Source organism: Ovis aries, chromosome 20 (genome assembly GCF_016772045.2).
Source record: "Ovis aries strain OAR_USU_Benz2616 breed Rambouillet chromosome 20, ARS-UI_Ramb_v3.0, whole genome shotgun sequence".
Lineage (NCBI taxonomy): Eukaryota > Metazoa > Chordata > Mammalia > Artiodactyla > Bovidae > Ovis > Ovis aries.
Genome location: NC_056073.1, coordinates 37,001,020 through 37,027,262, shown reverse-complemented (window position 1 = coordinate 37,027,262; position 26,243 = coordinate 37,001,020). Strand labels below are relative to the sequence as shown.

The following is a 26,243-nucleotide window of genomic DNA, read 5'->3' as shown; positions in this document are numbered from 1 at the left end:
TAAGGAATCTCCACACTGTTCTCCATAGTGGCTGTACTAGTTTGCATTCCCACCAACAGTGTAAGAGGGTTCCCTTTTCTCTACACCCTCTCCAGCATTTATTGCTTGTAGACTTTTGGATAGCAGCGATTCTGACTGGCATGAAATGGTACCTCACTGTGGTTTTGATTTGCATTTCTCTGATAATGAGTGATGTTGAGCATCTCTTCATGTGTTTGTTAGCCAACTGTATGTCTTCTTTGGAGAAATGTGTTTAGTTCTTTGGCCCACTTTTTGACTGGGTCTTTTATTTTTCTGGAATTGAGCTGCAGGAGTTGCTTGTATATTTTTGAGATTCTTTGTCCGTTGCTTCATTTGCTCTTATTTTCTCCCATTCTGAAGGCTGTCTTTTCACCTTGCTTATAGTCTCCTTTGTTGTGCAGAAGCTTTTAATTTTAATTAGGTCCCATTTGTTTATTTTTCCTTTTATTTCCAATATTTTGGGAGGTGGATCATAGAGGATCCTGCTGTGGTTTATGTCGGAGAGTGTTTTGCCTATGTTTTCCTCTAGGAGCTTAATAGTTTCTGGTCTTATGTTTAGATCTTTAATCCATTTTGAGTTTATTTTTGTGTATGGTGTTAGTAAGTGTTCTAGTTTCATTCTTTTACAAGTGGATGAGCAGTTTTCCCAGCACCACTTGTTAAAGAGATTGTCTTTTCTCCATTGTATATTCTTGCCTCCTTTGTCAAAGATAAGGTGTCTATAGATGCGTGGATTTATCTCTGGGCTTTCTATTTTGTTCCATTGATCTATATTTCTGTCTTTGTGCCAGTACCATACTGTCTTGATGACTGTGGCTTTGTAGGAGAGACTGAAGTCAGACAGGTTGATTCCTCCAGTTCCATTCTTCTTTCTCAATATTGCTTTTGCTATTCGAAGTTTTTTGTATTTTCATGCAAATTGTGAAATTATTTGTTCTAGTTCTCTGAAAAATACCGTTGATAGCTTGACAGGGATTGCACTGAATCTAGAGATTGCTTTGGGTAGCATACTCATTTTCAGTATATTGATTCTTCTGATCCATGAACACGGTATATTTCTCCATCTATTAGTGTCCTCTTTGATTTCTTTCACCAGTCTTTTATAGTTTTCTGTATATAGGTCTTTTGTTTCTTCAGGTAGATATATTCCTAAGTATCTTATTCTTTTCATTGTCATGGTGAATGGAATTGTTTCCTTAATTTCTCTTTTACATCGTTGTTAGTGTATACGAACGCAAGGGATTTCTGTGTGTTAATTTTATATCCTGCATCTCACACGCTAGTAAAGTAATGCTCAAAATTCTCCAAGCTAGGCTTCAGCAATACGTGAACCATGAACTTCCTGATGTTCAAGCTGGTTTTAGAAAAGGCAGAGGAGCCAGAGATCAAACTGCCAACATCCGCTGGATCATCGAAAAAGCAAGAGAGTTCCAGAAAAACATCTATTTCTGCTTTATTGACTATGCCAAAGCCTTTGACTGTGTGGATCACAATAAACTGTGGAAAATTCTGAAAGAGATGGGAATACCAGACCACCTAACCTGCCTCTTGAGAAATACGTATACAGGTCAGGAAGCAACAGTTAGAACTGGACATGGAACAACAGACTGGTTCCAAATAGGAAAAGGAGTACGTCAAGGCTGTATATTGTCACCCTGCTTATTTAACTTCTATGCAGAGTACATCATAAGAAATGCTGGACTGGAAGAAACACAAGCTGGAATCAAGATTACCAGGAGAAATATCAATAACCTCAGATATGCAGATGACACCACCCTTATGGCAGAAAGTGAAGAGGAACTAAAAGCCTCTTGATGAAAGTGAAAGAGGAGAGTGAAAAAGTTGGCTTAAAGCTCAACATTCAGAAAACAAAGATCATGGCATCCAGTCCCATCACTTCATGGGAAATAGATGGAGAAACAGTGGAAACAGTGTCAGACTTTATTTGGGGGGGCTCCAAAATCACTGCAAATGGTGACTGCAGCCATGAAATTAAAAGGCAATTACTCCTTGGAAGAAAAGTTATGACCAACCTAGATAGCATATTCAAAAACAGAGACATTACTTTGCCGACTAAGGTCCGTCTAGCCAAGGCTATGGTTTTTCCTGTGGTCATGTATGGATGTGAGAGTTGGACTGTGAAGAAGGCTGAGCGCTGAAGAATTAATGCTTTTGAACTGTGGTGTTGGAGAAGACTCTTGAGAGTCCCTTGGACTGCAAGAAGATCCAACAAGTCCATTCTGAAGGAGATCAGCCCTGGGATTTCTTTGGAAGGAATGATGCTAAAGCTGAAACTCCAGTACTTTCACCACCTCATGCGAACAGTTGACTCATTGGAAAAGACTTTGATGCTGGGAGGGATTGGGGGCAGGAGGAAAAGCGGATGACAGAGGATGAGATGGCTGGATGGCATCACTGACTCGATGGATGCGAGTCTGAGTGAACTCCAGGAGTTGGTGATGGACAGGGAGGCCTAGCGTGCTGCGATTCATGGGGTCGCAAAGAGTCAGACACGACTGAACGACTGAACTGGACTGAACTTTACTATATTCATTGATTAGCTCTAATAATTTTCTGGTGGAGTCTTTAGCGTTTTCCATATAGAGAGTCATGTCATCTGCAAACAGTGAGAGTTTTACTTCTTTTCCAATCTGGATTCCTTTTATTTCTTTTTCTGCTCTGATTGCTGTGGCCAAAACTTCCAAAACTATGTTGAACAGTAGTGGTGAGAGTGGGAACCCTTGTCTTGTTCCTGACTTCAGGGCAAATGCTTTCTATTTTTCACCATTGAGGATAATGTTTGTTGTGGGTTTGTCATATATAGCTTTTATTATGTTGAGGTATGTTCCTTCTATTCCTGCTTTCTGGAGGGTTTTTATCATAAATGGATGTTGAATTTTGTCAAAGGCTTTCACTACATCTATTGAGATAATCATATGGTTTTTATTTTTCAATTTGTTAATGTGGTCTATTACATTGATTGATTTGCAGATATTGAGAATCCTTGCCTCCCTGGGATAAAGCCCACTTGGTCATGATGCATGATCTTTTTAATATGTTGTTGGATTCTGTTTGCTAGAATTTTGTTAATGATTTTTGCATCTATGTTTATCAGTGATATTGACCTGTAGTTTTCTTTTTTTGTGGCATCTTTGTCAAGTTTTGGTATTAGGGTGATGGTGGCCTCATAGAATGAGTTTGGAAGTTTATCTTCCTCTGCAATTTTCTGGAAGAGTTTGAGTAGGATAGGTGTTCAGTTCAGTTGCTCAGTCATGTCTGACTCTTTGCGACCCCATGAATCACAGCACACCAGGCCTCCCTGTCCATCACCACCTTCCAGAGTTCACTCAAACTCACGTCCTCAAGTCGGTGATGCCAACCAGCCATCTCATCCTCTGTCATCCGCTTTTCCTCCTGCCCCCAATCCCTCCTAGCATCAGTCTTTTTCAATGAGTCAACTCTTTGCATGAGGTGGCCAGAGTACTGGAGTTTCAGCTTCAGCATCAATCCTTCCAAAGAACACCCAGGACCAATCTCCTTTAGAATGGACTGGTTGGATCTCCTTGCAGTCCAAGGGACTCTCAAGAGTCTTCTCCAACACCACAGTTCAAAAGCATCAATTCTTTGGCCCTCAGCCTTCTTCACAGTCCAACTCTCACATCCATACATGGCCACTGGGAAAACCATAGTCTTGACTAGACAGACCTGTGTGTGTGTTAATTCTTCTCTAAATTTTTGGTAGAGTTCAGCTGTGAAGCCGTCTGGTCCTGGGCTTTTGTTTGTTGGAAGATTTCTGATTACAGTTTCAATTTCCGTGCTTGTCATGGGTCTGTTAAGATTTTCTTTTTCTTCTTGGTTCAATTTTGGAAAGTTGTATTTTTCTAAGAATTTGTCCATTTCTTCCAAGTTGTCCATTTTATTTGCATATAGTTGCTGATAATAGTCTCTTATGATCCTTTGTATTTCTGTGTTGTCTGTTGTGATCTCTCCGTTTTCATTTCTAATTTTGTTGATCTGATTTTTCTCCCTTTGTTTCTTGATAAGTCTGGCTAATGGTTTGTCAATTTTATTTATCTTCTCAAAGAACCAGCTTTTTTTTTTTTTTTTTTTTTGCTATGGTCTCTTTTGTTTCTTTTGCATTTATTTCTGCCCTAACTTTTAAGATTTCTTTCCTTCTACTAACCCTGGGGTTCATAATTTCTTCAAGCTGCTGTAGGTGTAGAGTTAGGTTATTTATTTGACTTTTTTCTTGTTTCTTGAGGTAAGCCTGTATTGCTATGAACCTACCCCTTAGTACTACTTTTACAGTTTCCCATAGGTTTTGGGTGGTTGTGTTTTCATTTTCATTCATTTCTATGCATATTTCGATTTCTTTTTTGATTTCTTCTGTGATTTGTTGGTTATTCAGCAGTGTGTTGTTCAGCCTCCATATGTTGGGATTTTTAATAGTTTTTCTCCTGTAATTGACATCTAATCTTACTGCATTGTGGTCAGAAAAGATGCCTGGAATGATTTCAATATTTTTGAATTTACCAAAGCTAGATTTATGGCACAGGATGTGATCTATCCTGGAGAAGGTTCCATGTGCACTTGAGAAAAGGTGAAATTCATTGTTTTGGGGTGAAACATCCTATAGATACCAATTAGGTCTTACTGGTCTATTATATCATTTAAAGTTTGTGTTTCCTTGTTAATTTTCTGTTTAGTTGATCTATCCATAGGTGTGAGTGGGGTATTAAAGTCTCCCACTATTATTGTTAATTTCCCCTTTCATTCAAACTGGTTTTTAAAAGACACCACAATTGAGTGGAAACATTTCATCAAAAATATTTAATGACTCATTTTGGAAAATCCCTGAAATAGAGTCAAAATACATTTGGCTGTTCATAAGTAGGAGGACACAAAGGAGATTAGAACATTTTGTTTGACTTAGGAAGAGACAGACCAGAAACTGGGCAAATCTTTAAATCTGAGTACTACATGAAGAACTAGGCACTGCCAGTAAATATTTAGGAATAGAGGGTTTAAAAAACAGAGAAAGGAGGAAGACAAAAATGTTGCAGTAGGGAAATAAATAAATGACAAAGAGAACATGGTTTAACTGCTGCTTCTTACAATAGGGGTCCCCAACCTCTGGGATCTAATGCCTAATGATTTGAGGTGTAGCTGATGTAGTAAGAAATACAACAGAAATAAAGTGCACAATAAATGTAACGCACTTGAATCATCTCAAAACCACCATCCCCATCCATGGAAAACTTGTCTTCCACGAAATGGGTTCTTGGCGCCAAAAAGGTTGGGGACCACTGTCTTACAAGACGATTCTAAAACTCAGATGAGGTCCTAGAATTGGCAGAATAAACAATTCAAATGGTAGATAAAGTCTACTTTCCCAGTAGAATGTGAGGGTCTCGTGGGCAGAAACTTAATGACATTACTCTTTGGATCCCTGGCACCTAGCACAGTCCCTGGCATGCAGTAAGTATTTAATCTCTGTAGAACAGATGAATAAATGAGAAAAGGCCCATAAAAGAAAGCTAAAGAAAATCTAGGAGAGAAAGGAGGAACACTAAGTCGGTGGCAAAGGTGTCAGTCAGTGGCACCCACAACTGGTGGTTCCAAAGAATGACTCTAGTTTCTCTTCTTGGCTTTATAGTAGATCACAGCTAAGTGAGTAAAAGGAAAATTAAATCCAGGCTTTGCTAATTAGAAGACTGCTTGATTTCTTTTTTCTCTTGAATTGAAAAGCAAAGGCCTGATGTTCTCACATTCCACCCACCTCTTCTCAATGCCCAAGGAACCTGTCCTACACATTGATGTATACCAGGCCAAGTGGGGAGAAAGTGAGGATGCTGAAGCTGAAACTCGAATATTTTGGCCACCTGATGCAAAGAACTGATTCACTGGAAAAGACCCTGATGCTGGGAAAGACTGAAGGCCAGGAGGAGAAAGGGATGACAGAGGATGAGATGGTTGGATGGCATCACCAACTCAATGGACATGAGTTTGAGCGAGCTCCAGGAGTTGGTGATGGACACGGAAGCCTGGCATGCTGCAGTCCATGGGGTCACAAAGAGTCGGATACAACTGAGCGACTGACCTGAACTGAGTGGGGGGAGTGGGGAGCAGCTCTCTCTCCATCCTGCGGACCAAGCTCCACAGGCTACCTGGTTGGTCCCAATAACCTGGGGCCACTCTCTTACTCAAATGAAAAATGGGATTAATAATATCTGTCAGGACTTCTGCATGTAACAAAGAGCAAAAGGTTTGAAGGAACTCTTAGAAATGATAGCATGCTAACTAAACAAATCTGTGATGATACAAGTTGAAATACAGATGGTGCCCTCCAGATCCATCACGGTCTAAGAAAGATACAGACATATACATACACACGTCTACATATACTTATATATATACACACACACACACATATATACACACACATATGTATTTCTTGTACGTCATTTCTATAGATGTATACACACATACACACACAATTCCAGGTGGTGAAGAATCCACCTGCCAGTGCAGCAGACTTAAGAGACCTGGGTTTGATCCCTGGGTTAGGACGAGCCTCTGGAACAGGAAATGGCAACCCACTCCAGTATTCTTGCGTGGGAAATCACATGGACAGAGGAGCCTGGTGGGCTACAGTCCGTGGGGTCACAAAGAGCCGGACACAACTGAGCACCAGCACCAGAGTACATGTGCACACACACACACTGTGCACAGATGTCAGTGGACCACCTCGTCCAGGCGGTAAAAACATACTTGTTCTTAAGATTAAAAACTGAGCCTCAGAATACGGTTCCTGCTGTTTAGTATGCTTGAAAGAGGAAAATTAAGATACCTGAGAGAGAAACAGGGAAAAAACTATCAGGAGTCCAGGAACCCAGGCCACCAATCTATAAAAGGGTGTGCTGCACAGCTTCACCAGTCACCTCCAGACGCCACTCCTGACGCCACTCATACCACCAGGTCCCCTGCTGTATGCAACACTGGGGGCTGACTCAGGGCTCAAGAAGAAAGAGTTGCTTCTTGAGAGTATCTTGAGGAAATCAAGAGTACTTGAAAAGAGTTCCAGTCACAGGATCCATGCAGAATAAAAATAATACCAAGCAGCCAGTGATGGAGGGGCTCCCAGGTGGTTCAGTGGTAAAGAACTTGCCTGCCAGTGCAGGAGAAGTGGATTCCATCCCTGATCTGGGAAGGTCCCCTGGAGAAGGAAATGGCAATTCTCTAAAACTTTCTGCTTATCTTCTCACTTGTTCCCCTCGCCCAAAGCTTCAGCCTATCTGTTGCCACCGCTACCACCTGGCTTTCCTCCTTCCCTTTACTCTGATGCCAGCTTCCTAAGTCCCTGGCAGCAGGTTCACTGGCAACAGGGCAGATTAGCGGGCATCATGTGTCAGTCACAAGACTCAAGTCCTGCAGTTGTCTAAAAGATTCTAAAGGTACAGCTGAGCATTAAAGCTACTTTCTCTCAGTGTGGAGGGGAGAGTCCTTTGGGTTTTACATGTAATCCATTCATCCTCTAGAGGAGGGGTTCCCAATCTCCTGGATCCAATGCCTGATGATCTGAGGTGAAGCTGATGTAATGAAAGAAACAAAGTGCACATTAAGTATCAGTCAGTTCATTTCAATCCTGTCCAACTCTGTGACCCCATGGACTGCAGCACGCCAGGCTTCCCTGTCCATCACCAATGCCAGGAGTTTGCTCAAACTCATGTCCATTGAGTCAGTGATGCCATCCTAGCATCTCATCTTCTGTCATTGCCTTCTCCCACCTTCAATCTTTCCCAGCATCAGGGTCTTTTCCAGTGAGTCAGTTCTTCCTATTAGGTGGCCAAAGTACTGGAGTTTCAGCTTCAGCATCAGTCCTTCCAATGAATATTCAGGACTGATTTCCTTTAGGATGGACTGGGTGGATCTCCTTGCAGTCCAAGGGACTCTCAAGAGTCTTCTCTAGCACCACAGTTCAAAAGCATCAATTCTTTGGCACTCAGCTTTCTTTATGGTCTAACTCTCATATCCATACATGACTATTAGAAAAACCATAGCTTTGACTAGACAGACCTTTTTCAGCAAAGTAATGTCTTTTCATTTTAATATGCTGTCTAAGTTGGTCATAGTTTTCCTCCAAGGAACATCTTTTAATTTCATGGCTGCAAACACTATCTGCAGTGACTCTGGAGCCCAAGAAAATAAAAGCTCTCACTGTTTCCATTGTTTCCCCATCTATTCGCCAGGAAGCGAAGTGACAGGATCAGATGCCACAATCTTAGTTTTTTTAATGCAGAGTTTTAAGCCAACTTTTTCACTCTCTTCTTTCACCTTCATTAAGAGGCTCTTCAGTTCCTTTTCGCTTTCTGCCATAAGGGTGGTGTCATCTGCATATCTGAGGTTATTGATAAATTTCTCCTGGCAATCTTGATTCCCACATGTGCTTCATACAGTCTGGCATTTGGCATGGTGTACTCTGCATACAAGTTAATAAGCAGGGTGACAATATACAGCCTTGACATACTCCTTTCTCAATTTGGAACCAGTCTGTTGTTCCATGTCTGGTTCTACTTGTTGCTTCCTGACCTGCATACAGATTTCTTAGGAGGCAAGTAAGGTGGTCTGGTATTCCCATCTCTTTCAGAACTTTCCACAATTTGTTGTGATCCACACAGTCAAAGGCTTTAGCATAGTCAATGAAGCAGAAGTAGATGCTTTTCTGGAACTCTCTTGCTTTTTCTATGCACAATAAGTGTAAAGTGCTTGAACCATCTTGAAACCATTCCTACCCGCCCCGTATCTCAGTCTGTAGAAAAATCGTCTTCCATGAAATTGGTCCCTGGTGCCAAAAAGGTTGGGGACCGCTGCTCTGGAGTCTATAATTTTTTCAGTGGTGTGAACATAAAAAAATTACTCACCTCAAAAGCCTATCAAGCCGAGATGCAACTTCCTGTCTCCTATTGTGGTTTTTCTATTTGTTTGACATTTAAGGCAGACCATTCTAGGGTACAAGGCAGAAGTTCCTGCCTCCTGCTACCGGTTTTCCAGGGATGTAAATTCCATGGGGAAGAGGAGGCGGCAGGCAAGGAGCACCATCACAGAAGGACCAGGAAAGTCCCTCCAGTGTGTAGGTAACGTACACACAGTGGTTATTGTGTATTCAACGAATGGACTTCTAAGGCCACCCCCAGATGACACCATTTTTCTTTAGAGCAAAAGCTGAGCCTACCATGGCTACGTACTGTTAACACTATGAAGATTCCACGGTTGCAATACTTGGCCACAAAAACACGCCAGTGTTAGAAAAGGACCACAGGATTCCGGGAAATATTTAAAAAGCAGTCGTTGCTGTTCTTCTAAACGTGATGTCCCTGCCAAGCACACCTGGTGTCAGAGTGTGGATATCCAGTGCCTAACCTTGGACCAGACACAGACTAGATCTGAGATGGGCTCATCGTGGGCTGAAGTCAACAACAATTATGTACTGAACATTAGACAGTCATTAGCCCCCGAAGTCCTAAGCTTTCCAACTAGAAAAATCAGGAGATCATATTAACGATCCATAATATCCTTTCTACCTCGAACATACTTATAAATGCTTTCTGTGCTTTGGCGGGATAAAGTGACTCAGCCTAAGGCTGATTGACATCTGACAGGTGGTGATGAACTGATCCACTTCATGTAAAGACTACACCAACAGCACAGGAAATAAATTCACTGTACTGACATCAAAACAATGAGTGGAGCAAGGTCATCCCAGTTGAACGGCCAGTCTTCTTAACAGCGTAGCTCACCAAATCTACAGTGGGTGCCTGGTTTCTATCAGGGATTTGCTAAGAGTTCGATTTTACTTTTTTTTTTTTTTTCTTGGCCACACTGCACAGCATGTGTGATCCTAGCTCCCCAACCAGGGACTGGGGCACAGCTTCCTAACCACTGGACTGCCAGCGAAGCCCCAAGAGTTGGATCTTTTAAAAAAAGAAAAAGCCAACCGCTTCCTTCAACAAATCAGGGAAGGCAAGCACTGTATCTCTCCCCCTCCCTTTGGCAGCCTCTGCAGTTGCATCGTACTAGCACACTGCACCAATCACACCCCGTCTGTGTTCGTGCCACCTCCACTCTAGACTCTTTCTTCCTCAAAGAGTGGATCCTTATCTGGATAGTTGTGGCACTGCTCAAAAAAGTAGACACTTCTCAGGCTCTTTTCAATAAAACTCTGATGTAGTTTAACATTACTGAGCCTGCTTTAATTTCCCCCTCATTCCTTTTCCCAATCACTTCCAATCCCTCCACGCTCTCACTACTGGCCATCTTCCTATGTCACCCGATTCTCCTGTCTTTCCCCATGAAAATGTCCTGCCGTTTTCCACCATTTTCCCCTTCCTGTCATCTCTCCAGGGCCTCCCAGTGTGGACACTCAGGCCTCATGGGCAGCTAACTAACCCCTTGCTTGTTCCCATAACCACCGGTGGTCCTGGATCTCCTACACCACACATTCTGCTCCCCCCACTACAGAATCAGCTGCTCTGATATTTTGCTAATTAAACTAAAAAAGTCATCTGCACTTGATGAATCTGCCCACAAAGTTCCATTCTGAGCTATGCTAAACATTACTTAAATTTCTAGCCTTTACATAGGACACCAAAGCTTCTTTCTACCACCCAACAAACACCAATTACTTGTTAATGTTCATCTTCTAACTTAAAAACCTACACTGTATCCACAGACAAGTGAATTTAATGAAAACTTCTATTTAATAAATGGCATCACTTATGTAAACTTGTGTTTTCCAACTGGACGTTTAGGAAGACTTCAACAGAAGTTAAAATTTATGAATGAAAGAAACAGAAATGATCAGAAACCACTCTGATGTCACCCAAACTGAGCCTGTGCTTGTGCCTGCTAAGTCAATTCAGTCATTTCCGAGTCTTGGCAACCCCATGGACTATAGCCCACCAGGCTCCTCTGGCCATGGGATACTCCAGGCAAGAATACTGGAGTGAGTTGCGGTGCCCTCCTTCAGGGAATCTTCCCAACCCAGGGATCGAACCCTCGTCTCTTATGTCTCCTGTATACCACTAGCACCACCTGAGAAGCCGTGAGCCTAAGGAGACATATAATGAAAACAGAAATAGTAGCAAATGACTGCCTTGAAATGATCAGTTTTAGGCAGTGTTAATGGCAGGCTGAAAATAGAAACCAGATAATTTAATCTTGTCTACTTTGCAGCTGCCAAAGGACTGGCCCGTTGAGGCTGTTTCCCATTTTGGTGGCTGCAGCAGAGAAGTTTGAATTAGGGGTAACACTCTAGTCACTGCTGTGGTGACCCTCCTCGTTAAGTACCCCCCCCCACCCCCCTGCAACACAAGAGTGATCAGAGCCACTCAAAGGGGGCAGGACCATCTCAGTGCAGGAGGAAGCACAGGTCTCAGCCCTGTGTCACCTCTTTCTTTTTTAAACATTTCTTTTCTTTATTATCAGGTTCCCTCTGTCTTCCTTCTTCCTGCTCTGACTTTATTCTTTAGGTGGGGGGCCCACACTGCATGGTACAGGGGACTCTAGCTCCCTGACCAGGGATGGAACCCATAACCCCTGCATTGGAAGCATCATGGAGTCTTAACCACTGGCCCACCAGGGAAATCCCTGCTCCCATTTTATTCTATTTTCAACTGGTGGCCTTTTCTCTCCATCTTATTTTCTTCTCTCTTGAACTCTAAAGTGGATGAAAAGTCATCACTTAAATGTATTCAGTTAAATAACTAGTCCCCGAGTTCAGGATGGTGCCATGGTAGAAAAAGGACAGGAGCCCTGGTTCCCACCTTGTAGAGAAAGGGGTAAAGCAAGTATCAATACAACAGACCAAAAAGCACACATGCTTGCTAAGTCGCTTCAGTCGTGTCTGACTCTCTGCGACGCCCTGGACTGTAACCCACCAGGCTCCTCAGCCCATGGAATTTCCCAGGCAAGAATGCTGGCATGGGTTGCCATTTCCTTCTCCAGAAAAATCTTCATGACCTAGGGATCGAATCCATGTCTCTTATGTCTCCTGCACTGGCAAGTGGATTCTTTACCACCAGTGCCACCCAGGAAGCTGCTAAAGCATAAGGCATCACCTTGTCCTCACACACAGGAGACAGGAAGCCCGCGGGCATCCAGAGGAGAGAGCTCACATCTCCATGGGGACCAGGTGACGAAGGACGGGCCATCCAAAGTGAAGACTATGCTTCCAACACAGAGCGCGACTCAAGGGGACAGGTGTATACGTTTACAGTGCCTCAGACCATTGAGAGACTATGTTCAGTTCAGTTCAGTTCAGTCGCTCAGTCGTGCCCGACTCTTTGTGACCCCACGAATCACAGCACGCCAGGCCTCCCTGTCCATCACCAACTCCCAGAGTTCACTCAGACTCATGTCCATCGAGTCAGTGATGCCATCCAGCCATCTCATCCTTGGTCGTCCCCTTCTCCTCCTGCCCCCAATCCCTCCCAGCATCAGAGTCTTTTCTCCAATGAGTCAACTCGTCGCATGAGGTGGCCAAAGTACTGGAGTTTCAGCTTTAGCATCATTCCTTCCAAAGAAATCCCAGGATTGATCTCCTTCAGAATGGACTGGTTGGATCTCCTTGCAGTCCAAGGGACTCTCAAGAGTCTTCTCCAACACCACAGTTCAAAAGCATCAATTCTTCAGCACTCAGCCTTCTTCACAGTCCAACTCTCACATCCATACCTGACTACTGGAAAAGCCACAGCCTTGACTAGATGGACCTTAGTCGGCAATGTTACACCTACACAAATTGAAGGAAGGGATTAACAACATACACATCTATCATCAGGATAAATCAACTCAGTTCAAGTTGCAAGAGCTCTCACATTTACGGTCCCCAGCTCTGTTTGAGCTCTCTCACTATTAAAGACATTATCAAGCACTCTAGCTGACACCTGTGCACAAGTCTCAACTGATTCACAACCCACTGGAGCAGGCGAAAATGAAACTCTCAAACCCCAATATTTATTATGGAAAATTATGGAGAATTCCTCACTGGTGGAGGAAAATTCAGATAACACAATGGAAACAGTTGGTATTATATTTATAAAAAGAACAAGTTGACACACAGAGCTCTCCAGACACTGAAAACCCCCCTGGCCTTATCTCCCACCCCTCTGCAAAGAGCCAAGGATATGACTGCAGCCAGAGAGAAATCCCTATCCTCTGGACCCCTCTGTCACTCTCTCACTCAAGGGGCCTGCCAGGTGGTCCTGTCCTCCAGGCTGGAATGTAACTAAAATAAACCGTAATCTAGTCCACGGCTTGGCTTCCCTTGTGGCTCAGCTGGTAAAAAATTTGCCTGCAATGCAGGAGACCTGGGTTTGACCCCTGGGTTGGGAAGATTCCCTAGAGAAGGAAAAGGCTACCCACTCAAGTATTCTGACCTGGAGAATTCCACGGACTGTATAGTCCATGGGGTCACCAAGAGTCGGACACGACTGAGCAGCTTTCACTATAGTCCATAGTACTATGATCTAGACAGTGTGTTTACAGAAAGGAGAAGTCTGCCAGGATTTTATTAAACAAAGGAAAAAGGACAAAATAGTTGACTACGTGAGCACCAAATAGGTAAAGAGGTACTACAACCAGCCCATCCAGGTACAGACAAAGGATGCAACTGGGCCTATCTGGTCAGCCTGGCTCAATCACCATGACCACGATGTCCACCAGCAGACTCCATCTATTTCTGATCCAATTCTGAATTTGCAGAGAAAGTCTCCTATGCGGGAGATAAAGAGAATGACTACCCAATATCAGTATTTCTGTTCTGCTTACCAGTTATATTGTGTGTGTGTGATCAGTCACTCAGTCGTGTCTGACTCTGTGACCCCTTAGACTATAGCCTGCCAGGCTCCTCTGTCCAAGGAATTCTCCAGGCAAGAGTACTGGAGTGGATAGCCATTCCCTTTTCCAGGGGATCTTCTCAACCCAGGGATCGAACCTGTGCTTCCCATATTGCAGGCAGATTCTTTACTGCCTGAGCCACCAGGAAAACCCCTATACTACTACTATGCTAAGTCACCTCAGTTGTGTCCAATTCTGTGCGACCCCAGAGACGGCAGCCCACCAGGCTCCCCCGTCCCCGGGATTCTCCAAGCAAGAACACTGGAGTGGGTTGCCATCTCCTTCTCCAATGCATGAAACCGAAAAGTGAAAGTGGAGTCGCGCAGTCGTGCCTGACTCCCAGCGACCCCATGGACTGCGGCCCACCAGGCTCCTCCGTCCATGGGACTTCCCAGGCAACAGTGCTGGAGTGGGGTGCCATCTACTCACAAACATAACAGCTATGGAAAGTCACTAATTAAAAACCAGGTAAAGAGCTGCAGCAAGTAGGTATCTAATATTTTAACATAATGGCAATTTGTGTGTGAATCTATATTCTAGCTATATTTGAGTTCTCTGTAGGCAAGGAACAAGTTTTACTCATCTCTGTAAGCCCAGCACCTAGGCTTATAATCAAAATTATACTCTCTATAGTCTTAGCATTTTCCCTATTTTTTCATTTCATTCCCTTAACAAAATTATGAGGCAGGTCCATTATCATTTCCATTCAACAGATGAAAAGTCTTAAAAGGCAGGGAGGACAGATGGCCAAGAGACACATGATTCAACATTGCTAATTATTAGAGAAATACTACAATACAAAACTACAATAAGGTATCAACTTGCACCAGTCAGAATGGCCATCATAAAAAAAATCTACAAACAAGAAATGCTGGAGAGGGTGTGGAGGAAAGGGAACACCTCTATACTGTTGGTGGGAATACAAATTGGTACAGACATACCAGAAAAGAATATGGAGGTTCCTCCAAAAACTAAAAGTAGAGCTACCATATGAGCCCACAATCCCACTTCTGGGCATATAACCTGAGAAAACATGGTTCAGAAAGGATACATACACCCCAATTTCATTGCAGTGCTGTTTACAATAGCCAAGATATGGAAGCAGCCTAAATGTACATCGACAAATGAATGGATAAAGATGTGGGACATACATACAATGGACTATTACTCAGCCATTAAAAAGAATGAAATAATGCCATTTGCAGCAACATGGATGGACCCAGAGATTATCACACTAAACAAAGTCAGCAAAAAAGGCAAATATCATATGGTATCACTTATATGCAGAATCTTTAAAAAAAAAAAATGATACAAATGAACTTTTTTACAAAACAGAGATAGACTCCAGACTTAGAGAATGAACTTACAGTTACCAGGAGGTGGGATGGAGAGGGTGGAGGATAGACCGGGAGTTTGGAATTAACATGTACACACTGCTATATTGAAAATAGATAACCAACAAGGACAAGGACCTACTGTATAGCGCAAGGAACTCTACTCAGTATTCTATAATAACCTAAATGGGAAAGGAATTTGAAAAATAATAGATACATGAATAACTGAGTCAGTTTGTTGTATACCTGAAACTAACCCAACATTGTTATTTTTAAGATGCAGTGCTCCAATATAAACACTGAGCTCAGCTGGTAAATAATCTGCCTGCAATACAGGAGACCTGGGTTCAATCCTTGGGTTGGGAAGATCCCTTGGAGGAGGGAAAGGCTACCCACTCCAGTATTCTGGCCTGGAGAATTCCTTGGACTGTATAGTCCGTGGAGTCTCAACGAGTCGGATGTGACTGGGCAACTTTCACTTTTTCACTTTCACTTACAAAAACTGAAAAAAACAGGGAGTTAACACCAGCTCTGACTCCCTGTCTTTGCACTGGGTCACGTCCATAAATGATTGAGAGGACGGAAAACAGTGGGGTGGGAAGGTGAGAGGCCTAGAGTTTGCTGAAAGCTTCCGCTCTGTCTTCATCTGTAGGTAATCTATCTCCTCCCTCCCACCAGGCTCACTGCCCCAGGGAACAAGAGTCCACGACTTTTCAATATGATCATGGGTATTTCAACATGGAGCCAGCTCTTCTAGATTCCACACATAAGTGAGATCATAGCTTTTGTCTGTCTGTATCTGGCTGACTCATCCCACCTCGCATAATGCCCTCATGACAAATGGCAAGACTTCCTTTTTCTTGGTGGAGGAGGGTGGGGGGAGGGGCAGAACAGGAGGATGCAGATTCAGATATTTCTTTGATAGTGATCTCATTTCCTTTGTAAATACACTGAGAAGTGGGATTGGTCAATTATACAGTAATTCTACTTTTAGTTTTCTGAGGAATCTCCACACTGTTTTCCATAGTGGCTGTACCAATAAGCCTTCCATCTCCAGTGATGCCTCCAACATACCTCTTCCTGCTGCCTACATTCTCCAGGTCCGAGCAACTACAAATCCATGTGTCCTAAGTATTACCACCCTGCCTGCAGCCCAGAGTAAGAGAACGAGAAACAGAAGGAGAAGCAATACTGTGACCCTGTGGGGAATGGATAAGCAGCTGCTTCTTGGAAGCAAGTTTACCGGGCAAGTTATTCCCTGGTTGTTTGCTGGATCTGAATCTGGAGGGCCAATAAGGTCAGCCTGAAACATCATCACTTTGAAGTAGAGCCCTGATAAAGTCTTTGAAGAAGTAGCACAAATTAGAATATCCTATCAAAGTACACCTTGAACAATGTAAAGGAGTTTAAACTCTGAGTAGGGGACTTAAGAAAGCCACAAGAGAAAGCAAGCAGTTACTTCCAAAAGTAAACAAACTAACCAGAAAGTCAGGAGAAAAACCATAGTGCCTGGAGTAATTCCCGATTAACTACTTTCCAGGTAATTAAATAAGCTCCACACTCCAACAAATGGAAAGCAGAGCATAAGCCATTCAGTTTTAAGCAAAACCTACAGCCTGTAAATATGGTTATAAAACTATTTATCAAGTTGGTTGGAAACATTTATTTCAAACTTAAACATCTTCAGGATAAAAATAACTTCCTATGTTTATTCCGCTAAGACATCTTTGAACATCACAGCTTGCTCATTCAGATGTGAATATAAAGTCCTTCCCAGGACTTTAAGAGAGGATTCTCAAGATTCCTGGAATATTTAAACACAGATCAACAGCAACTCTGGGCTTCCCTGGTAGCTCAGATGATAAAGAATTTGTCTGCAATGTAGGAGACCTGGCTTTGATCTCTGGATCAGGAAGATTCCCTGGAGAAGGGAGTGGCAACCCACTCCAGTATTCTTGCCTGGAGAATCCCATGGACAAAGGAGCCTGGTGGGCTACAGTCCATGGGGTCATAAAGAGTCGGACACAATTGAGTGACTAAGCGCAACAATGGCAACTCTGTGTGCAATAACCATGTAATCCAGGGATCTAGTCTTTTCACCACGGTCATGTTTTACTAATTCTGAAGATACGAGCAAAACAGTCAACACGTCATATAGGAAAGAGCATGGACTTGGGAGTCTGACAGCCAGTTCTGCCATGAGTTACCTAGGGTGTCCTTGGACTACTGCTGTAACCTCGAGGAACCTAGCCCTTCCTGTCTGTAAAATGAGGAAGTGGGAAAGGTAACTGTTAGGATAATTGCGAAATTTCCAAAACAAAATATATGGATACATCTAGTACTAGCATCTAAAGGGCTCTCCCACAACTTATGGGGAGTGTTCTCCAGGGCAAATTTTACTGCGGTTCTGTAGAGCTCATTTTCTTCTTCCTACTTCCCCTACAAAAACAGTTCCAACTTATTTTACAAACTTAAAACAATTTAAAAAGCCAGAAGGGGTGAACAATCTCTATCTTCAGCAAAGGAGAGAAGGAATAAAAAAGAGTCATGAAACTAAGACCTAGGTTCCTGGATTAATTAATATGAAAGAATAAGGAGAAAAAAAAGAATTTCCGTAAGTCAGGTCAAGAAACAAAGAAACTTGGTACAGTGGTTTTCTACTGAGTTTAAGAGTGAAATGGAACACTATACAGGCATACCTCTTGACTGCACTTCACGTCTCTGTGCTTCACAGGTAATGTTTTACGAATTGAAGGTTTGTGGCAACCCTGTGTAGTCAGATGATGGTTGGCAATTTTTAGCAATAAGGTATTCTTTAATTGAGGTGTGCATATTGGTTTTTTAGACACAATGTGATTGCACATTTAACAGACTACAGTATAGTGTAAATGTAACTTTTGTATGCACTGGGAAATCAAAATGCAATACTCGCTTTGTTGCAGTGGTCTGGAATTGAACCCCCAATATCTCCAAGGTCTGCCTGTGTGGGGCATAAAAGGCAACCCTGTGAACTGGAAGAGTACCTAGAGAAAATGACTCAAGGGTGCTCAGAGAGGCTTCGGAATCTTTGTGGGAACATACACGGCAGAATAAGGACAGTAAACAACACAACAGATATCCACACCTACAAATGCTCAGCCTTAGAAATAGCAAGGTGTCTGATCACCATGGGAGACCCAACATCCCCAAGTGAGCAAAATTTAGAACAAGTCCCCAGAGGAGTAAATGCTCAGACAAACCTAGAGATAACACACAGAGTATTTTTCTGCCCCAGAAAGGCATTCTTCCTCTTTAGGACTTCCAGCATCCCAAGAAGCTCCTGGGGGTATGTTGAGTCCTTATTTTTCTCTCCTTCCAGTTCTATTAAGATATTATTGACACACGGCACTGTGTTAAGTTTCAGGTATACAGTGTAATGATATGACTGACGTACATCATGAAACAGTTATCACAGTACATTTGGTGAATATCCATCACCTCTTAGAGATACATAATGAAATAAACAAACAAAAAAAAAAAAAAACCTTTTTTTCCTTGTCATGAATCCTACACTCTTAGGATTTACTCAGCGAACAACTTTCATATATAACATACAGCAGTGTTGATTATATTTACCATGGTGTACACTTCATCCCTAGTATTTATTTACCTTACAACAGCAAGTGTGTACCCTTTGACTACCTTCATCCACTCCCCACCTCTGGTCACAATTCTGATCTCTTTTTCTATGAAACTGTTTGCTTGCTTTTGAAGCATAATTGACCTATAAGACTATGTAAGTTTCATTTACACCATAATAATTCCATATTTCCATATATTTCAAAACGATCACAATGAGTCTAGTTCCATCACCATACATCAATATTACATAGCTATTGACTATATTCCCCATTCTGTACATTTTATACCTGTACTTACTTATTTTAGAACCGGAAGTTTGTATTTCTTCATTTCCCTCACCTATTACTTTCCCCTCTCCCCACTGGCAACCACCTGTTTGTTCTCTGTATCTATAACTCTGTTCCGTCTTCTGTTTTAGATTGCACATATAAGTGACATCAAATAGTATTTGTCTTTCTCTGATTTATTTCACTTAGCATAACACCCTCTAGGTCCACCTGTGTCATCAGAAATGGCAAGATTTCATTCTTTTTATGGCTGAAAAATATTCTACTGGATTTATATACTATATCTTCTTTATCCATTCATCTATTGACAGGCACTTGGGTTGCTTCTCTATCTTGGCTACTGTAAACAATGCTTCAAAGAACATCAAGGTACATATATCCTTTTTTCTAATTAGTGTTTTTGTTTTCCTGAGTAAATATCCAGGAGAAAAATTGCTGAATTACATGACAGTTCTATTTTTTCCATTCTTTAAACAGTGGTTGCACCAGTTTATATTCCCATCAACAGCACATAAGGGTTCCCTTTTCTCTACATCCTTGTCAATACTCGTTATCCTTTTGAAATAGCCATTCTGGCAGGTGTGAGGTGGTATCTCACTGTGGTTTTGATTTGCATTCCCCTGGTGATTAGTGATGCTGAGCATCTTGTCTTGTATCTGCTGGCCATCTGTATGTCTTCTTTGGGATGATGTGCATGCCGATTGCCTGCTCCTCTTCTTTGGCACCCAGACAGGGACATGAACATGTTCGCAGGTCACTGCAATGGCTAGCGACACGGTGGTGACTATCATTCCAAAACCAGATAGATGAAGAGATGGAAGAGATGGCATTTTTATTTTTTAATCAAGACATGAGATCATAATACAAATACTATTCTGCAACTTGCTCTTTTCACTCAATATGATGACTATCTTTCAACCTGACCTCATTTTCTCTAATACATGCATCTAATTTCATAGCTTGAGTATACTAGAATTCAATCTAACTATTCTGCTATTGCTTATCATATAGGGATCTTTCTATCTTTAAAAAGTCCATTGAGAAAAGGCGCTCCTTAAACCACTGCCTTGTCAGCTGATACTAAAACTAGAACCACTGTGGACTGACAGCTGGATAAACAAAGAACTCAGAGCAAGCAGGGAGGGCTATCAGGAAGGAAGGGAGTAGATCCTGATGGTAGGAGTATCATCACCACACAGCCTCTGCTTGAACACTTAAAAACTGCCAGGGACAGAGCGCTCATGACCTTCAATGATGACCAATTCTTTTATCGACACAAATCTCATCAACAGGAAACTTTGTGACAAATTGAAGCCTACTTCCCTAAAGTTTCCATCCCTTGAGTTCAATTCTGCTGAGGACACAGCATAATTACATGCATCAAATATTTGAACACGACTATGGGATCCTATCTAAGGCTTTTCTTCTCTAAGTTAAACACCTCTTCTTCCTGCAATAATCCTCTTCCCAGGAACTAGGTGCCAGGGCTCTCACCTTCCTTCAGCTCTTCCTGCTTTCCAGGGTCTTTTATGTCCTCATTGCATTTGTTACAATGTTGCTTCGGTTTTATGTTTTGCTTTTTTGACCACAAGGCACGTGAGATCTTGGCTCCCCAGCCAAGGATCAAATCTTCCTCCCCTGCACCGGAAGGCAAAGTCTTAACCACTGGACCACCAGGGAAGCCCTTCCAATGTCGCTCTCAAAAGCTAACACATAGCACTAAACACCTGAGGGGCCTGTGACTCAACCAGCACAGAGTGAACTGCTGTGACCATCCATCCCTCCACAGCATCACCAGCTATGGACAGGAGAGCATGACACATCCCCTGGGTCATTTTACCACATGCCACAAGCCAAAGAGTTCAGTTCAGCTGAGTCGCTCAGTCGTGTCCAACTCTTTGCAACCCCATGGACTGCAGCACTCAAGCCTGTTTGTCCATCACCAACTCTCAGAGCTTACTCAGATTCATGTCCATCACGTTGGTGATGTCATCCAAACATCTCATCCTCTGTCATCCCCTTCTCCTCCTGCCTTCAATCTTTCCCAGCATCAGGGTCTTTTCCAATGAGTCAGTTCTTCGCATCAGGTGGCCAAAGTCAAAGAGGACAGCTACAAAACTTGCTGTGTATTCTAACTCATTCCCAGACTTACCAAATACTCTTTTGAATATTCTCTAATCAGCCCTGCTTTGAGGCTGCATTTGATGCCCTTAGGCATAAAACACAAGAGTGGATAAGGACCCAAAGTTCCTGAGTCCCAATCCTGGCTCTACTGTAGGCCAGCCATAGGACCTAAAACAAGTCACTTACCACACAGGGAGGTTGTGTGGCTTAGATAATTCATATGGAGTGTTTAGCACAGTATGTAGGAAGCAATCATTACAAAAAGCTTAAGAATTCCATGGACAGAGGAGCCTGGCAGGCTACAGTCCATAGGGTCACAGAGAGTCGGACATGACTGAAGCAACTTAGCATACATGCATAGCTAGGTTAGCACAGAAACCAGAAGTTGAAAGCAGAATTCTTGCCATATGACAGAATAAATATACATGTGGCCCATACCTCCTGAGGAATTAAGCTGTATTATCCTCTTCTTTGAAAAGACAGACGTCCTGTCTTTTATATATACAAGTGGCTGATAAATAAGTAAATACCTCAGCTTCGGTGTCTGTTTCAGAAGACAGCTGATTTTTCCTAATATCCCACAGGTACAGCCACTCTGCTGGCTGTGAACATACCCAAACTAACTAACCCCGCCTCTTCGTTGATAAGAAGTAATGTTTATCTGATAAAGAGTGGTTCCTATGAGAGGTTCTTTCTCACTTCCTGGGTATACTAAATTTACTTCTATTTCAGCTTGGATCCACTCTTTCCCATTTCACTACAGTCAAAAAAAAACAAGTTTGTTTTTTCCTTCCCCCTAGCTGTCATCCTTATCTTTACTCACTGCCTTCTTCTGCCCCATCTTTTCTGTCTTGAAGTACTAAATTTCTTCATCCCCTAGAATCCTCAAAATTGAGTCTTTTCTTACTCATCACCAGATACTAAGTGAAAACTCAACTTCCCCTCCAAACACCATCTACACCCACCTCAATCTCAGTCCTGTGACATGAGCACTGAGCATGTATTGTTCCCTCTGAGCTTCAAAAATGTGATGGAAGTGGTGACCGGGAAGTGACAGCAAACAGCATGCACTGATGAACAGTTTACTGAAATCTTCCCCGTGGATCACCTGCCTCATTTGAAATTCAAACCACTCCTAATGTACCTGTAATAGCTCATTTTACAAATAAGGGATGAGGCTCAGAAGCTTAAATAGGTTGGCCAAGGTCATGTGCTCCGTCAAGTCCAACTCTTTGCAGCTGCCAGGCTCCTCTCTCCATGGAATTTTCCAGGCAAGAATATTTAAGTGGTTTGCCATTCTCTCCTCCAGGGGATCAAAGCCGCGTCTCTGATGTTGGCAGGTGGATTCTTTACCACTAGCACCCCCTGGGAAGCCCCAAAAGGTTACACATCTACAAAAGACTGGCTCTAAGTGAAAGAGGAGAGTGAAAAAGTTGGCTTAAAGCTCAACATTCAGAAAACGAAGATCATGGCATCCAGTCCCATCAATTCACGGGAAATAGATGGAGAAACAGTGGAAACAGTGTCAGATTTTATTTTGGGGGGCTCCAAAATCACTGCAGATGGTGACTGCAGCCATGAAATTAAAAGACGCTTACTCTTTGGAAGAAAAGTTATGACCAACCTAGATAGCATATTCAAAAGCAGAGACATTACTTTGCCGACTAAGGTCTGTCTAGTCAAGGCTATGGTTTTTCCAGTGGTCATGTATGGATGTGAGAGTTGGACTATGAAGAAGGTAGAGCGCCAAAGAATTGATGCTTTTGAACTGTGGTGTTGGAGAAGACTCTTGAGAGTCCCTTGGACTGCAAGGAGATCCAACCAGTCCATTCTGAAGGAGATCAGCCCTGGGATTTCTTTGGAGGGAATGATGCTAAAGCTGAAACTCCAGTACTCTGGCCACCTCATGCAAAGAGTTGACTCATTGGAAAAGACTCTGATGCTGGGAGGGATTGGGGGCAGGAGGAGAAGGGGACGACAGAGGATGAGATGGCTGGATGGCATCACTGACTCGATGGACATGAGTCTGAGTGAACTCCGGGAGTGTGATGGACAGGGAGGCCTGGACTGCTGCGATTCATGGGGTCGCCAAGAGTCGGACACGACTGAGCGACTGAAATGAACTAAAGTCTAACACCCAGCTCTTCAAAGTCTACTGCAGTGTTGTTCCTACTACAGTTGAGCAAGGGTGCGTTCACAGGAGAGAAGTCAGAAGGAAACACAAATGTCAATTACACAGCCTGGGTCTAAAATGTGGTCAGCTTTTTACAGCTTGCCCTCCATAATTCCTTGAGAAGAGTTTTTGGCAGGAATTCTTTTGGCTTAAGCAATAGACACTTAGAATGGTCCTGCTGAATGGACAGCTGAGATGCAGAATAGCATTTCCAAGGTCGAAACTTAATGAGGAAATACCCCCAATGAGCAATGCCTAATGCCTGGAGAGTTTTGTTCGGAGGTAGAGGTGGGGGGTTGGGGAGGGGGGTTCTGCTGTTTTATGTTACAAGAAGAGAAGTACTTATCTTACTAAACAATTATTTGTTCATGAAAATCACCTGATGAGGAGCTGGAGGATTTATGATAAACCAAAGTTCTTTGTGTCTTTACTGAAAGTGACTTAGATGCATGCAATGATTTTAATAAATCTGACTTTAAAGCAGAAGTGAATGTAAAGAACAAGCATATACCAGGGTAACTGTGTGTTTCCTTTTCATTCTTCTGGCTAGAAAATTCTCTAAAACCACACTGGTCCCAGTGTTCACAGACACGGCACAAGTAATGATCCTTGATTAAAAACAAAAAGGCAGGGACTTCCCTGGTGGTCAAGTGGGTAAGACTCCACAATCCTCATGCAGGAGGTGTGAGTTCTACCCCTGGTCACAAAACTAGATCCCACGTGCATGTCCCAACTACGAAGTCTACACACTGCAACTAAAGATCCCATTCACACCTGGCACAGCTGAAAATAAATAAATATTTTTTAATTAAAAAAATTTTTTTAATTAAATAGCATTATGTTTTAAGTAAAAATTATTTTTCAGAACAGCTTTAAAGAAAAATCGCAAAGATAGTACACAGATTTCTCATATAGCCTAACCGTATTTCCTTTATTATTAGCATCTCACATACAAAGGTTTCATGTGCCACAATTAATGAACCAATATCCACACGTTAGTATTAACTGAAGCCTGTTCTTTATTCAGATTTCCTTAGACTTGCCTAATGCTCTTTGTCTGCCCCAGGACTCAACATACATTAGTTGTTCTGTCTCCTGAGACTCATCCTGGTTATTAAAATGGTCACACAGCCTTGTGAAGATACTAAAAAACATTGAACTGAACACCTGAAATGGGTGAATTGTAAGGTACAGAATCCCAGATTAGAAAGAGGACATTATTTGAAAACCTGGTGGAATTCAAAAAGCCTGGAATGCATTTAACAGTTACCAGTGTTGATGTTTTACTTTTGACAAGGGTACCTAACGAGGAAAACTGGGGAAGGCATATACAAAAACTCTTTGTACCATCATTACAAATTTTCTGTACATTTAAAATTATTCCAAAATAAATTTGGGATTTTTTTTTAAATTACCATAGAACGTGATCTATTATGAAGCAAAGAGCAAACCTTAGACAGTATACCAGTTGCTTCTTGAAATACTGGTGAGACTCTTAGTATTTTCACTCGAGCTAAAGAGAGAATACCTGTAAAGTGACATGACAAGGGAGCTCTCTCAGGCCATCAAGTCCAAGACCTTCTTCAGGAAATGACATGCATCAGTGGCACACCCCACCTACGGTTACCAAACCAGCATTTTATGGTCCTCCTTGATCACCATTCCATAGTATGCAGCTTTGGCCACCTTCAGTCAACTCTACTCAAGTTCACTTTCTCTTGTTTAGGAACCTTCAATTCAGTTGTCCTTATAACCGTGTTTCCTGCTCCTTTCTAACTGCACCATATCCTCTAGAAACTTTGCAATAGAGAACCAATCTGGATACATACAACTCTAATAAATACTTGGGGGTTGCCAAGCATACAACAGACGGTGTTCTGGTTCTCACACACACAAAAAAAAGTGGTTAATTTCTAAATCAATTTAACAGCTTACTATTGTCCTTCAGAGTCTCTCAAAGTTTCAAAGAGCTAAGGTAAACAGTCATAATTCATTATTGCTCAAGACAGTGAAACTGGGCCCCACCTTGTACTCTGATGAAAAGATTACTTTTAGTTTATAGCCTCCTTTCAGCCTTCTTTGAAATTAAGATAACAAACTAGCCATCAGATAAAGATATCTATAAAGACACTCTAAATACCCCTATAGAAAGATAAAAGATTTGCAACTAGGTCAAGCTCAGCCCCACTCCAGTACTCTTGCCTGGAAAATCCCATGGACAGAGGAGTCTGGTAGGCTGCAGTCCATGGGGTCGCTAAGAGTTGGACACGACTGAGCGACTTCTCTTTCACTTTTCACTTTCATGCATTGGAGAAGGAAATGGCAACCCATTCCAGTGTTCTTGCCTGGAGAATCCCAGGGACGGCGGAGCCTGGTGGGCTGCCGTCTATGGGGTCGCACAGAGTCAGACACGACTGAAGTGACTTAGCAGCAGCAGCAGCAGCAAGCTCACTATGAAACTGAGGTAAATGATAACTCAATAAAGCTGAGACTACAAAACAGCCTTTCATTATACCCTTTTTGTAAACTCCACCCCCAGAACCCAGTCATTAAAATAAAAAAACACATAAATGTTTTTGTTGTTCTTCACTCCACAGGGTAGAGAAAGTGGACCTCTGAATACAATTTCAAATCCAGTTTGATTTGCTTCCTTTTGAATCTGCAGGCAAGTTAACACTTACTGTTTGGAGATGAATGGGCAATTTTCTTTTGGGATAGAGAAGGGAGGAGAATCAGCTCAACATCCCTAGTAAACAAGAAATAGAAGCTCTTTTCACACACAATTACACC

General features: G+C 42.4%; 1 protein-coding gene across 6 annotated transcripts in view; it reads right to left on the bottom strand.

Annotated features, from left to right (window-relative positions):
- MBOAT1 (membrane bound O-acyltransferase domain containing 1) overlaps window positions 1-26,243 on the bottom strand; it is a 114,581-nt gene that overhangs the window by 72,870 nt on the left and 15,468 nt on the right. Inside the window, exon 2 of one of the 6 annotated variants that reach the window (XM_060403769.1) lies at window positions 12,138-12,808. The exons of the other annotated variants lie outside the window; for them this stretch is intronic. Within the exon in view, the coding sequence (XP_060259752.1) occupies window positions 12,138-12,230 (93 nt within the window). The 5' untranslated portion in view covers window positions 12,231-12,808. The remainder of the gene's footprint in view (window positions 1-12,137; window positions 12,809-26,243) is intronic. 6 annotated transcript variants of the gene reach the window in all.